Source organism: Grus americana, chromosome 2 (assembly GCF_028858705.1).
Source record: "Grus americana isolate bGruAme1 chromosome 2, bGruAme1.mat, whole genome shotgun sequence".
NCBI lineage: Eukaryota > Metazoa > Chordata > Aves > Gruiformes > Gruidae > Grus > Grus americana.
The window spans coordinates 41,406,097-41,420,129 of record NC_072853.1 but is presented as its reverse complement, the minus strand read 5'-3'; the positions used below and the strand labels follow the sequence as shown (position 1 = coordinate 41,420,129).

The 14,033-nt window shown below is 39.1% G+C and overlaps 1 protein-coding gene across 4 annotated transcripts in view; it reads right to left on the bottom strand.

Annotated features, from left to right (window-relative positions):
- TOX (thymocyte selection associated high mobility group box) overlaps positions 1-14,033 on the bottom strand; it is a 221,726-nt gene that overhangs the window by 104,445 nt on the left and 103,248 nt on the right. For all 4 annotated transcript variants that reach the window (XM_054818093.1, XM_054818091.1, XM_054818090.1 and 1 more), the window contains exon 2: positions 3,978-4,043. In XM_054818093.1, the coding sequence (XP_054674068.1) occupies positions 3,978-4,043 (66 nt within the window). The remainder of the gene's footprint in view (positions 1-3,977; positions 4,044-14,033) is intronic.

The window sequence follows — 14,033 nt, the reverse complement described above, 5'->3', positions numbered from 1 at the left end:
AGATGCCTGCAGTGCAGAGTCCCATACTACATATATCATAACCAAAAATACAGTACTTACAAGCATATATAAAATGTACACAGAGACAACATTGCCAAACAGCCTTTTGGGACAGTCTAAAAGAATATCATTAATTTTTACTGTATACTTACACTTCTGGCTCAGTTCCAGCACTAGCTTTCTGTAAAAATCATTTCAAGTATAGAATTATGCTATTTGCTTGCAGCAACATCACAGGAACAGTAGTGAGCCATATGTTGCTACTTAGCAACTTAGTCTATAAGTCCCAAAGCATGTACTGATTTGAAAATTGAACAGAAATGATAATTGTTGAGGGATGCTGTGAGGCAACTTGTCTTGGATTACCAAGCTATGCAGATGTTTGATGTTATATAGCAAAAGGAACAAAACTATATTTTTTCTGTCCAATGGCTGAGCTTTTATTTATGTTAGCCTAAAGGGGATAAATTGATTAAAACTCTTAAAATAATACAAGGTGATGTTTTTCCGGGTATGAACATTTTGTAGTAAACAGAAAGAACTGAAGAGCAAAGTTCAGTTTTTTCAGGGAAATTGGAACATTTCTGATGTCTAAATTTTATTTTCTTCTGCAACACAGTTTATTTTATAGCCCCCAAATTTCTTGAAATGCTGGATTCTAGGAAGAGTTATAGGGAAAAGGCAAAATGAGCAAAAGTAACTTCTCAGGGTTAGATCTAAAGCAAGGATGTGAGCATGTCAGCATGCATCAGGACCCCCAAAATCCCGCCTCTATAGTCACATAATCCTGAAGACAGCCTAGCAGAAACCCCTCGGTCTTTGGTGTTGTATACCATGACTCAGTCTGCCAACCCACCTCCCAAATAAGCTGTGTCAGACTCTGAAATTAGAAAATGATGTTCACGTCTGACTCAGTCAGCATGATCGGAGCTCAAATAAAAGTTTCTGATAGGACTGTGCATCTCCTAACATGTGGGATTCATATTTTAGTTAACAGATGTGCATCCATCAAGGAAAGTGGAGAAATGAATTCACGCCTCATTCTGACAGGATTCAAACCCTCATCTCTGATCTTGCAAGGGAACAGCCAAGTTTTGGGGATGGAAGGGAGCCTGCACTCCTCTCACTGAAGTTACGCAACTGCAAGGCTCATGGGGACAGGGGCAAAATGGACAGAGGAGAAAACTCCATGGATTAAGTGACTAGGCTTTCACCTGGGAGACAACATTTTCTCATCTCTTCTTATGGGATTACTTGTTTTATATCTAGTAACAGCGAGTGAAAAATGAACAAACAGTCCTGAAAACAGGGACCAGAAAACACAGTCACATCCTTTCCTCTTCTTCTCCCTTCCCAGTAAACCATATAATCTGGCATGTTTTGTTTTCAGAACAGCGAATACTGTACTCTGTCCAGTTTTAACAAGCAAATTGGCTGTTGAAATGGTAGTCAGTTCACCAATTTTGGGTGACCAACAAATGTTTATGCCTGAGATGGGAACAGTGCCCTATTACAATTGGTGAAGACCTCGCCAATACTGTAAATGGAGAGCTGCTTAGCTCCTTTGAGGAACAACTAGCAGGTATCTACATCAGGAACAGGTTCAGGAAGGCTTCTCTCGCAGTCCCAGTTCTCACCTAAAAAAGAGAGAGGCCAGATTTCCAACGCACTCACGGCTTCCTATTCCTAGTGTGGTTGTTGCCTCCTTTTTAAATTATTGTTATTATTACAGGCTTCATCTATATTCACTTAAAAAATGCTGCAATGGTGTAAGCACCAGAAGAAAATCACAATAAGGGAAAGGAGGGTGCAACAGCCCAAGGCTGACAGGCACGGGAGGCTGTTTGACCAGAGTGCATTCGGTAATAACTTAAAATACTGTGCCTGGCAGTTGAGCTACCTCTTGCCACACGGATCCCCAAGCAAAGCACAGAGTTTCGACACCTGTCTCTGGGTTTTGAACTCTACCTGGGAGCCAGATGCCCAAGAGCTTGGCTTTACCATAGCAAGACTTTAGGTCTGTAAGCCCTTTCTTGGTTCCAGCTCTTAGTAAGCATTCTGGGTTTTCTGTCATCTTTGAATTTGGAAATGTCACATTTGATAGATTTTTTTTCTTGAAGACAAAATCATTTGCACTTAAAATATCTCGGCCTGGATCCTTTAAAGGTACCTTACTTCTGTTGAAACCAGTGAGTGTTAGATACATAAATATCTCTGCGGATCTGGGCCTTGTTAGCACATGTAGAAAGCGCATAAAAGATTAAAACTTATACTCTTAATTTTTCAATATGCCATTTAAATTATTTAAACTACATGCATACACAGTACAAAAATATCAACAGAAGAAAAATAATTCTGATGTATAATGTGGATTTGCAATTCTTTATTCAAAACTATTTAAGACAGACATAATGATTCTCTGAAAGGTAGCAGCTGCCTTATAACAGCAATCATTCACAGAGTTTGTATTTCTACTGTTTCAAACAAATTCAATTAGCCCTTGCACTTCAAAACCCTTAAGGCATAAATGAGATGATACTAGGCTGCTTTAATCTAATAGTAATACTAAAACTTGTCAGTACAGTTTTTGGATTAATGGTTAGAGAAAAATTAATAATATAATTTTTCATTTTTTAATCAAACAGTTCTATTCTAAACTACCTCTGGATCTTGGAGGGTTCTTAGCTGAATAAGTTCAATCACGCACAAATCCGAAACGCAAAGTACAGTTGGTCTCTAAAGGTATTTCAGAATAACTTCAACAGAAGGCTGGGAAGCAACATGGTAGAACATTCTGAAGATGGTCTTTTTGATTGAACAATGTAACTCATCTCACACAACCTCCTGCTTCCCTGCCTCCAAATGGACCCGTGTACTACACATCATGAACCAACATGGCTATCTGAAAAACCCTACTTCATGAGGACATTTCACTTTGAATGCACTGTCACTTTCCAAAGCTCTTGATTCCTAAATGACATCCTGCTCAGCTACACACATTTGCTACGCATGCAAACTTTTTTCCCACCTAATAAGAGCTCTCCATATAGTCCTACCGGTTCTGTCAGAAGAAGGTATATCAGACTAGCCACTGCTGGGCCTGAGATATTGTATGACCTGGACCATATGTCTGATTATTCAGGGCAATTTCTGACACAATCTAATTGACCTGCACCACTATCACCATCACTTACTAATGTGGAATGAAACTGAACAAAACATATGAAGTAAATGAAAATTTCTCCCCTACGTATAGAAGTAGTTACAGGTAGACAACCCTACAATTTCAAAACTATTTTTGCTTTTCAAGAAGTCATTAAAATCTTTCATTCTTAGAAATCTGTAGTATCTTAGGGTTCAAATGGAAATGTGAAAGATTTCTAAACATATACCTAATATTAGATTTTAGTGTGTAGGATTCCCCAAAAGGGAAAAGACTTGAAAATTCCTGTAAAGAATCCACATCACATTAAACCTTTTGGGCTGCCAGCTACAAAAGACCAAGTCATTGCCTTAACCCCACTAATGGTGTAATACTGGCGACATTCCTCAGCCATAAGATTAGTGTTAAAAATGCAATTCTTCAACTACAACTGGCCTACAAGTGGTAATTAAAGCTATTTGTGACATGTGTAGCTTATAATGATTAACTTGTCTGCAGTCAGATAAACAAATAACCTGCACCTGTAAAGACTTTATTTCCTGAAGGTAAAACAACTGTTTAGAAAAGATCATGCTGGCAAAACAGCTGCTTGCATTCTGGAGAGGAAACAAGGTAGTATCTTTCAACAAACGCCAACTCTGGTGTTTTATCAGCTCTATCTCATTAACTGGAAACAAGGCTTAAATGCTTTGTTTATAAATTATGATTATTCCTGATTGCAGCAGTTACTGATAGTGCCACTCATTTGCAATGCAACTCTTTGAATTTGTTTAATTACAATTTGAAACAAGGCAGAGAAGATTAATTAACCCACCTGGCTGGCTGGCACATAGTCCTGGCTCGGCTCTGTCATACTCATATACATGTTCTCACCGTCAAACTGCAAAGGAAATAATAGTAAACATTCAGCAAACTTGAATATTTTTCAGCATTGACTGAAAAAAACAGTAGGCATAAAATAATATTACAGCCTGGTTTTAGAGACTTGTAATTGCGTGTGTGCATCTTGTCTTTGATGTTCCTGTTGTCATCCTTATTGACCCTGGATGTCAGTGATTTGGAGTAATTAGCACTCTAGTAATTACAGCTAGCAAGCAAGAAATGAATGGTTTCCTTTCATCTGCAATCTGTTTTAAAACAAAATGGCTCATTTTGTGCACCATGTATACATATTGCTGTTGGTTGTAATGAAGTACTAAGTGAATTGCAGTTACTGAGAAAAGGAAGATGAGAATAGAAACTGCACTAAAATGCATCTTAATGGATTCCAACTTTAGCTTCTGAGCAGAACAAGAGTTGAAATTTCAAAACAAATTAAACTCCCTCCTATTGAAATGTTCCTGTATCAGAAAGTAGGAAATACATTTCCAGACAGCTTTCAGACATCTGAACGTATGAAACAGTATACCTCCTGACCGTATGGTGCAAGAGGATAGTTTGCTCAGTGTGCAAATAGAATAAACATTCATTATCAGAATTGCAAAAATACCCTTCCGTGAATGATAAATAACAGTCCTGGAAATGTATACAAAGCTTTTTTGTTGTTGTTCCTTTTTCTCTCCTCTGCTGCAGCTAAGAAGTAACAGAAATGTAATAGAAAGGAGTTGGTTAAAATCTGAAGGTCCAGGTGGAGAAAAACTCTCAGAATTGAAACCTCATCCTGTTCCAACACAAAGAATTATAAAACTACTGATTTCTTACATAATGTGGAAAATGCCCCCACACAACTCTTGTCATGCCCGCTCCAGTGGCAGTGCCAGCTGGGCAACTATAGTCCCAGTGTCCGCTCAGGAGGTAGGGAAAATCTTTTCAAGCCTTTCAAGTAGAAATAAACAACAGCAGGAATCCCCATCCCCAGTCATCAACCACAAATTTCCAGCTGTTATGAGGTCTGTTTGAAATAACTTTCACCTGACCCCTTCTGTGAATGCTTAGAGTGACATATTTTGGAAATGACCCATTATTTTTGATAATGTGGCGGCATTTTTAAAAAGTCCCCCACTACTGAGCTTGCTCTGCTCCTACAGAAGGTGGCAGTGAAATATCCCATGGACATTTCTCGATCCATGCTGAGCTTCTCCGGATGTTTTACCTGCAAGGTACAGTATATTCAACTAGACCAAGGTGGCAAAGTCAAACTGTGGCTTTGGCAGATTCTGTACCATTTTTCGCTGAGGCAGCTGAAAAGGTTTCAGCTTCCAGCTGTTCATCCTCTTTCTCTGCCAGAGGCTACCAGGGCTTGTAACAGCAGCGGTAGAAATGAACAAGTGCCAGCACCTGGCACAGCAGTTGATGGTCTGCCCTTCCTAGCCAGCACTATTTAATAGACAGTCCCAGCCTATCTGTCAGAGGTCCTAGTTTCATGGGAGGTAAAGGATTATGCTATGGGCACAAATCTGCCATAGGGAATAGAATATTGCCAAAATTTGATGGAATAGAGATAGTTGGATTAGATCTCAACAACAGGGATTTTTGTTTGCTTCATTATTATTTCTTGTTTACACCTGCCATTTCTTTCAGCTTTCTCATTCAAGAATGTTCTCATTTATCAGCATTCAAAGTAGAGTTTTAGAAATTTTTTTTTAATGTCTGGATTGTTTGCTCACTGCAAAAAAAGGTCAATGCATTGTTTCTGCTACTGAGATGGACAGGTGAATTTCTGAAGAGAGATTTCACAGCCTGCAGTTGGAAACCAAGCACTCCAGTGTAAGGCCTACAGGAGCTCAACTTATTCAGCTTGTCAGACGAAAGGTTGAAAGGTGCCTTGATCACTGCGATTGGTACTTACACCCTGGAAAGATGTCTGATAGCAAGATGTCAGCCTTCCTGACAGTGGTATAATGAGATCTTGTGTTAAGAAAGGGGAGTTAGAGAAATTCAGTTCTGAAATAAGATACAAGTTCCTACTTTAGAAGGTAATTAAGCATTATGTCAACAGCAAACTCATCATTTCTTGGACATTTAAAAATGAAGTTAGATATCTTTTTTCAGAAAAGATGAATTCCATATCGTATTTATGAGAAATCCTATGGACAACATAGTTATGCTGGGTGATTATGGTAGTCCTATCTGCCCTGGAACCCATGCCATGATTCCTTGAATCTCCTATTTTGAATTTCCCTCATTATTCTCATATATTTGCTGCACTACCTTGCAAACATTGCTATAATTCAAATATTATGTTGCATATGATTAGTTGCAAAGAACACGAAGAAATTTCTTTCCTTTTCTGCATACAGGCTAGGGTTATTTCAATTTACTTTGCCTTTCATAATGCCTGAGCCTGTGATTTAAGAATCTTTATGAAGTATGCCAGTCTTTCAGATAATTCCGTCTTTTGGATCTTTGGTCATCTGTCCTTGCTCCCAAGCTTGCAATCACCAAGTATGCATTCCCAGAAAAATTTCCCTAAGGTCATTTTTTCATCAATCTTGGAAATTTTCATCATTCTGTGTGTTATTGTGGGATCATCTGCCTATCTGATCGGTGCCTTGCTACTAGTGGTGCCTCTGGCATTGATAGGATCTTGGATCTCAGCCTCTCTTGTTTGTTGCTTGTGGCCCTCTATTTAGCTCTGAAATGCTTTTGTTCTACCATGGTCTGTGGGCTTAATGCGAGCATGTATCAATGAAACTGAAAACCAAAAATATATCTAAAGTTAAACTTCCTGGCCTTTTGGCTTGGTCTTAAATGAGAAATGACCTTCTGCAACATTTTCAATGAATTTGTTAGGGTAAATTCTCAGAAAAATATATTGATGCATAATGTCTGCAAAATCTGAGTGACCTGTTAGCATCTAAAAATACCCAGCAGCTTTTTAATTTATTACTTAATTTCTTCAATATTTAAACACAGAGTTTAGTCACTGCAGTATTTAGCATCTGCTTGTTAGAAGTATGTGTAAGGTGTTGTGTAATAGGTTGTATAGTTCAATAAGATTTGATGCAATGTGTATTTTTTGTTGTGTTTATATTTGCGGGATGCGGACTGTAATGTATTAGCTGACACTAACACTGTTGCCATGTTAGTATTTGTAGTATATTTACAGCTATATAAATTCTTATCTGCCCTCAGTCTAGTGCAGTGTGGTGCATGGCTTCTTGGCAGTTCCTAAGACTTCAGATGCGAGCCTGAAAAACACCCATAAACTTGAATGACGAAGCATATACACATGCACTTTCTACAGCAGGTATTGTCTGAAGATGCCTCCCTTAAGTTCTCAATGTTTACTGAAATGTTTATAAAAGAGTGAAATTATGATTTTTGTCTACCAAAATAAAACAAAATGTTTACTTCAATGCTGAATTGTTTATTCACCATCCCTTTTCCCAACTACCAAAGAAGTATGGAATACAGATGACTTACACATCCCACCCCAGCCAAAACCCCTTTACATAAGCCTTCAATAACAAGAAGTTCAGAGACACTGATACAGCACATTGTATCTCTGCCCACCTCGCCCAAATGTGACTATCCCACATCGAAACAATAAACTGAGAAAAAAATACCAATGATTTGATCAACTGGAAGGTCCTACTGTTGGTTTTTTTCCATGTGTTATCAGAACCTTCCAAAACAAGTCCCTAAACCCCAGAAATGAATATTGAATCATTTCACCTTTTTATACACTGCTTTGTAACATGCAGGCTCTGCAGCGTGGCATCTCTCAACAGCTCTCCTTCAGGACAGCTTAACTCATGCTACGTCCACCTTGAATTCAGCTTTATAAGTGAGGTGACTTATGCAACAGCAGTTCAAGCAACCTATCCGGATCAGACAGCAAGTCAAAAGATCAGCAGATACGACCCAAAGATGCCTCCAACCACCAGATTTTTCCTCCAGGTTTTACTCCATGCCTTCAAAATTGTCTTATATTACTCATCATCCCCAGGTCTACAAGAACTTTGTATTCCCTAAACTTCTCTGCCACTCACTGTGCTTGATTTCAAGCAAAGAAATTGCACAAGCATCACTTAACTTGTGGATGATTCATCCAAACAGAACAGACAAAACACAAAGGCAGGCAGTTAAATGAACTGTCTTTTATGAACCTATGTATGATGTATATATATCATATGACATTTCATCTAAAGCTTTCCCAATGTGTCTCCAAGATCCTTCAGTATCATTAAGGGCAGATTTCAAAATCTTTCATTTTAATCTATTAAAAGTGAATGCTAATATGATATTCTGATGTGTGATAATAACTACTCTTGACAACATTTCTTTTCATATTAAAGTGTAACTGCATGAGAAGTTTGGGTGAGAGCAAACTAAGAATATGACTGCATTGTAATATGAAAAGATATATAACTGGGAGCTGGTTTCAATATATATTCAGAATTGCATCATATTCTTCATGTAAATGATTATTATAAATAAAACATACAGGCAACACTATGGCATGGCCAATTGGAATCTCCTTTAGAATAACCCTTTGTAAGACGAGTTATAATGTTCAGCAACCAACACACACAAAATACCCAGGTACTGTTATTAAATGCAATTTACTCTTATAAGTTAGGAACATAATTACATAAACACTGGCTGACTGTTACTGATGCAAGAGCTAAGGCAGAGTTCAGCACATGTCCAGAGTGGTAAGGCTGTTTCATCAGGCATGGATTTACCAAGGGATCCAAAGCTGGGTTTTGTCTCCCATTAGCATGGCATCACATCAGAGTCATATTATGTAGTCATGGCCAGGGAGCCTGTTTTCATCTTCCCACTTAGGTTACAGCCAACTCTGCCAGCATTTATAATAATGATTATGAAGTGGCAAAGCTTGCAAGAACCATATTTTTTTATTCATCCTTTATGTGCTTCTTTAAATGAAAAACACCCTATCTTGACTATGTTGCAAAGACATTATAATCAGGTTGCACTAAAACAAATGGAGAACAAAATTTCTCATGGTGACACCAACTTAAAGAATCTTCATTATAGCCTACATAAACAGAAGGATTTGGAAGACAAAAAGGAAGGTGCAATGGGACAGAAAAAAACATGAGGAGTTGAAAGCCAAAGAGGATAACGGGAAGCAAAATGTATTTGTATACTGCTAACTGTACGTGTGTATACAGTGATTATAAATGCAGAGACAGACCTGCATTAGCTTCATGTAGCTAGTTCAGATGACAACTGCCACAGGGATGCACAGGTCCAACACAGGCTTATAGCCTATGTCCTCCCATCCCCACAGGCTACCTTTCTCTATGCCAAGTCACTCTGTCTTCATCACCATGGTCACCTGTGCTATCTGGACTACAGGGATAATGAATTTTCACTCCTGTCTTTTATGTCTGTCTTCTTGCTACCTCAAACTTTGTTGTAGTTGAGAGAAGTGAGGGTTTATTTTGCTCCTTTTTGCTCCTTTTTCAACCACAGCTTTCAACTTCTAAGGGAATTCCATATTTGCTTTCTCTTTGTATGCACACATATATATGTACGTGTGTGTGTGCCCTAGGTTCTGCAGGCATAGTTATATTAGCTAAAAGAAAAAAAAAACACCAAGCACATGGTTCTTTGAGCTTCTTCTAGTTCATGCTGAAGTGCAGCACAGAATGACAGTACTACATCTTGTCCAACTGCAGTGTAGGTAGGGAAGCATGATGAATACTAGCCCATATGGCTTTTGAGGCCAAAACAAGCTTGGGGCTGGGGTGTCGAGGGGGAGCAACTTTGGACACTGTTGTGCATAAATGTATCTCAATAGCGATATCCTGAAATGTAGAGATTAAAGGAGGCGCAGCAAGGGGAGAGATGATCAAATTGGTGAAAGTTGCTGCATTTAATAAGTTCAGCTTCTGGGTAAAGCTTCTTGGACTCGACATCCCAATTTCTTCAAAGGATGTTACAGATCTTCAAAGCCTGTGTTATTAACCACATAATCTAAATACAAATTTCTCTCATCTTAGATTGGAACTGGAAGCTAGATTTAAATTTAAACTTTAGCTATACCTTTTAACCATACTTTACCTTGCTCTGACAGTGCCCCAACACAATTTGTTGTGTTTCATTTTAAGAAAACATTGCAATAATATTGTGTAAAAAGATTATTTATTTCTAGTCATTTAGTGATTTTAGTGCTTACAGCTTATAGATATCATTTGTAACTTACATTATCTAAAAGCCACTAATCCTGAAAAAGCTTTCAAACTAGGTAATTTTGTTTATTTTAAACCAAATGCCAAGAGTGGACATTGTCTCAGGTTGCTCGATGACAAACAAAGTGATGCTTTATTTTACTCAGAGCTGCTGAAATGAGACTAAAATAATGATGGGATACAACATAAATCATCAAATGGCTATGCTAAAGAAACAGTTGATCTTGTTACAGCAACCATTAAAGATAAAAACAGAGATGCTCTGTAAACATTATTACACGATGGAAAATCCCTTTCTTGACACAGTTTGGCAGAGCAATGTCTGTATTCAATTGAAACTCCATTTTGTCTCTTGAACTCCATTTTGTATGCTGTACTGAACACTTGTTTGCCCAAGACAGGTTACAGTAATGCATTCCAGCCAGGCATCCTTCCTGGGAAAGGGGCTTGACACCTTGCTGAAGGACTATCACAGGGAAAATTGTCAAAAAACAATCTAGTACTATCGACTTTGATTGTCTCCGTTCTGCTGTCTTCCCTCTCTCCTTCCAGGACTGTTTTTCAAAAGAGGAGAATACTGGAAGAGTATGAGATTGGGTGAAAATGCCTGAATGGAGCACCATGTCAAAAAGAAGTCAAATTTCTTTGCAGAGAGGGATGTCCCTGTAAGGCCAAAGGAAGGCGACTACTGCAGACTGGCAGGACATGGAGAAGTCCTGTCCCACCTGGAACACTAAGAGCCCTCCAGGTCACAGAAAGTTTGATGTGCCAAGCATTAGAGAGGAGATGGCACGTCTCAGGATTATTATTGTTACTCATTTTAATTCCGTAACTGTCTTTCACGAGTAAAGTATTAGGAAAATCCTTTATGAATCCTGTGTTTTCATTTTCTTACATGTTGTCCAAACAGTCTAAACCAGGCATATGCGGTAGGATGTGTTTAATTAATCCAAATATGATGATGTGTGGGGTAGGCATATTGGAGCTGGGATGGAATCTGCCCCGGTCTCAACGGCTCCCCGGAGAGTGGGAGCAAGCCATGAGGTGGGTGGGCACTGGCAGCGAGCCCCAGAGTGGGAAGCAAGGGTGCTGCTTTGCAAGGAAATGCTGTCAGACATCTCCTATGCTTAGAGCCAGAAACAGTGATTGAAACTCTCTCTGCCTACAGCGTCCAACGGACTTTGATACATTCAGTGCTTGGATCACAGCACGATAGGGCTTGCAGACTAGCACTGCGCTGTGTCTTTTCTACAGCCCAGCTTTCAAAGCGGACATGTTTTGAAAATACTCTGCTTGATTCTCCTAGAATGAGACCATTTTTGTCTTATTTTCCATTTGTAACACATACCATTGCTTCAAAAAGTATAGGCCGTGCTGTCAAAGTTTTCTTTCAGATTTTTATCCTCGTGCCATAAATATCCAACCCACCAGACCTTCTACCATTGCGTTCCCCAAACTCACTCACTGTTTACTGCTTTCGTTACAAGAAAGAGGAGGAACCAGAGAGTTTGCCAAATACATTCTCAAAGGTGGCAAGCTGGATGAATATCTAAATACACACTGGTAGTTAAAACCTGAATGATGGCACTACAGCATTTGTGTTTTTCCTGCACTTAATAGAGGTTAATGTGGAACCGGAGAGGAGGTGAAGGGGGGTGTTTAGCTTCCCGCTTGGAGCCTGCATGTGTCAATGCCTGACAGAGCCTTGAAGTTGTTAGCCTGCACGCAGAGCGCTAGCTGAATGAGGTTACAGTGCTGAGCACAGCGGGCTAATAGAAGTAGGATCAGACTGATAGGAGGAGTGGCAGAGTCCACGCACAGCAGAGTGTATCAAAGACAGCCCAGGGGAGAGCGGGTACTGTATTAGTCCTTTGTGTACATTTAAATGGAAGACAGTCAGCATGCGGAGATGAACTGTGAACTCTCTCAGCTGGGCTCTTGCTCCTTTTAACCTTGGGTGTTAAATAAAATAAAATAACCCCAAACCAACACACTGTAGTCTGGACTCCTGTGCTAAACTATCTCTTGCATATTGAACGCTCATTAAATAAACATACCAAGATCAAAGTGGTAAGTTTGTTATTATTTTACTCAATCCACACTAAATTATGGATGTAGCCACCCACTGGGTGATAAGGTGGAAAGGTTTGAACAACTAAGATTAGACCTTTCTTTTTCTGCCCGTAGTAACTCTGCCCACAGAGGAAATTTGTTTAACCTAGTAGGCTTGTAATATTTTCCAACCCCAACACAGATGGCCAGTTTCACGACAAGGTCTGATCCTGCATCATGGCAGGTGAAGGGAATTGTGCCATGGCCATTTGGACAGGAACAGGATCAGGTAGAATGGTCAGGCAATAGGGCCCTTCTTACTCTGAGTTTCAGAGTAATTTTTGTAAATGTCCATCTCTGCCTCATCATTTGAGACACTACATTATGTAATAAAACATGGGGAAGCTTAATAAAAAGGATCTACAGAGAGCAGACAGATGATTAAAAAGCATTTTTCATATATCCACGTGCAGAGTGCCCTGTGTTGCAGTATGGCAGAAGAGAGGCTCCATGGACCTTAGTGAATGAGTTTTGCACAACTAGGACAAAACCGTTCCTTTGCATGACTACAGCAGGAGCTGTGTGCAGGGACCCATGGACAGAATTTGACCCACTATGTTATTTATAGAGTGAATGGGGTATATATAGTTCCTGTGGGAAAGTACATCTGCTTCTACACAGCAGAATCTTAGAAATTAAATGGGCCAGAACATTATTAACAACAAAAGCACAAGCAAAATTCCACTACTGTCCTGAAAATGCTATGACAGAGTGTCTTGAGAAGTAGACAAGGTAACAATTGCCAGGTAACTAGAAAAACTTGCCTGCATATTGCTATGCCTCATTTTAAAAAGAGTGAGGAAAAAAAAAACCAACCATGGCATATTTAGAAATCCATGGCATACTTAGAAATCCAATTTTAAAAAGTTATTGAAAGACTTGATCATTTAAGAACTTAAGCACTCTAGACCAATGCAGCAGGTCATTTGAGCACATGCATAACATGCATTAAAATTATCCCATTGAAGGGGGTGACAGTGTGAGAGCATTCAAAATCAAGCACCCATTCAAATATGTGATGAGATAGGACCCAAGAGCTCAGAAATTTATAGGAACAGGCATAAAATATTGAATTATGTGCCAAACTCAAATGGGACAAATCAGCTTAAATTTCTGGTAAACCAAATTATTTAGCACAGTCTGATGGGAACTCATTAGGTACAACTAATGCAGACCTGGTGAGGGTGATAACAAAAATGACTAATCGCAAGGATTTAGCAAAACATGGGCATCTGTTAAATGACAAGGGTGTCGTAGGGCTGATACACAATCATAGTTTACCAAAACAGCTGCTGTGGCAGCCATGTGGACAATCCTACTTCTATCCACAGTTACTCTGGTATATGAGGAGCTTCATTAATTGCAACAGGATTATTTTCATGAAGAATGTCACACACGTTTATTTCCCTGCCTGCATCAAACAAGAAGCTGGACCCCCATGCACGTTCAAAAGAGGAATTTGAAGCAGCATGAGTTTTCATGTTTACAGTTGCAACAAAGATTCAAAAGCTTGACAAGACTTGTAGCTTGACTTATTCCTTTGCTAGGATGGTCTACAGATCAAGCTGAGATACACTGACAGAGTAATGTAGAGAAGTATGCAGTATTCTGTCCCAAAATAGGTCATTCAAGACTAGATGTGGTTAGAAATG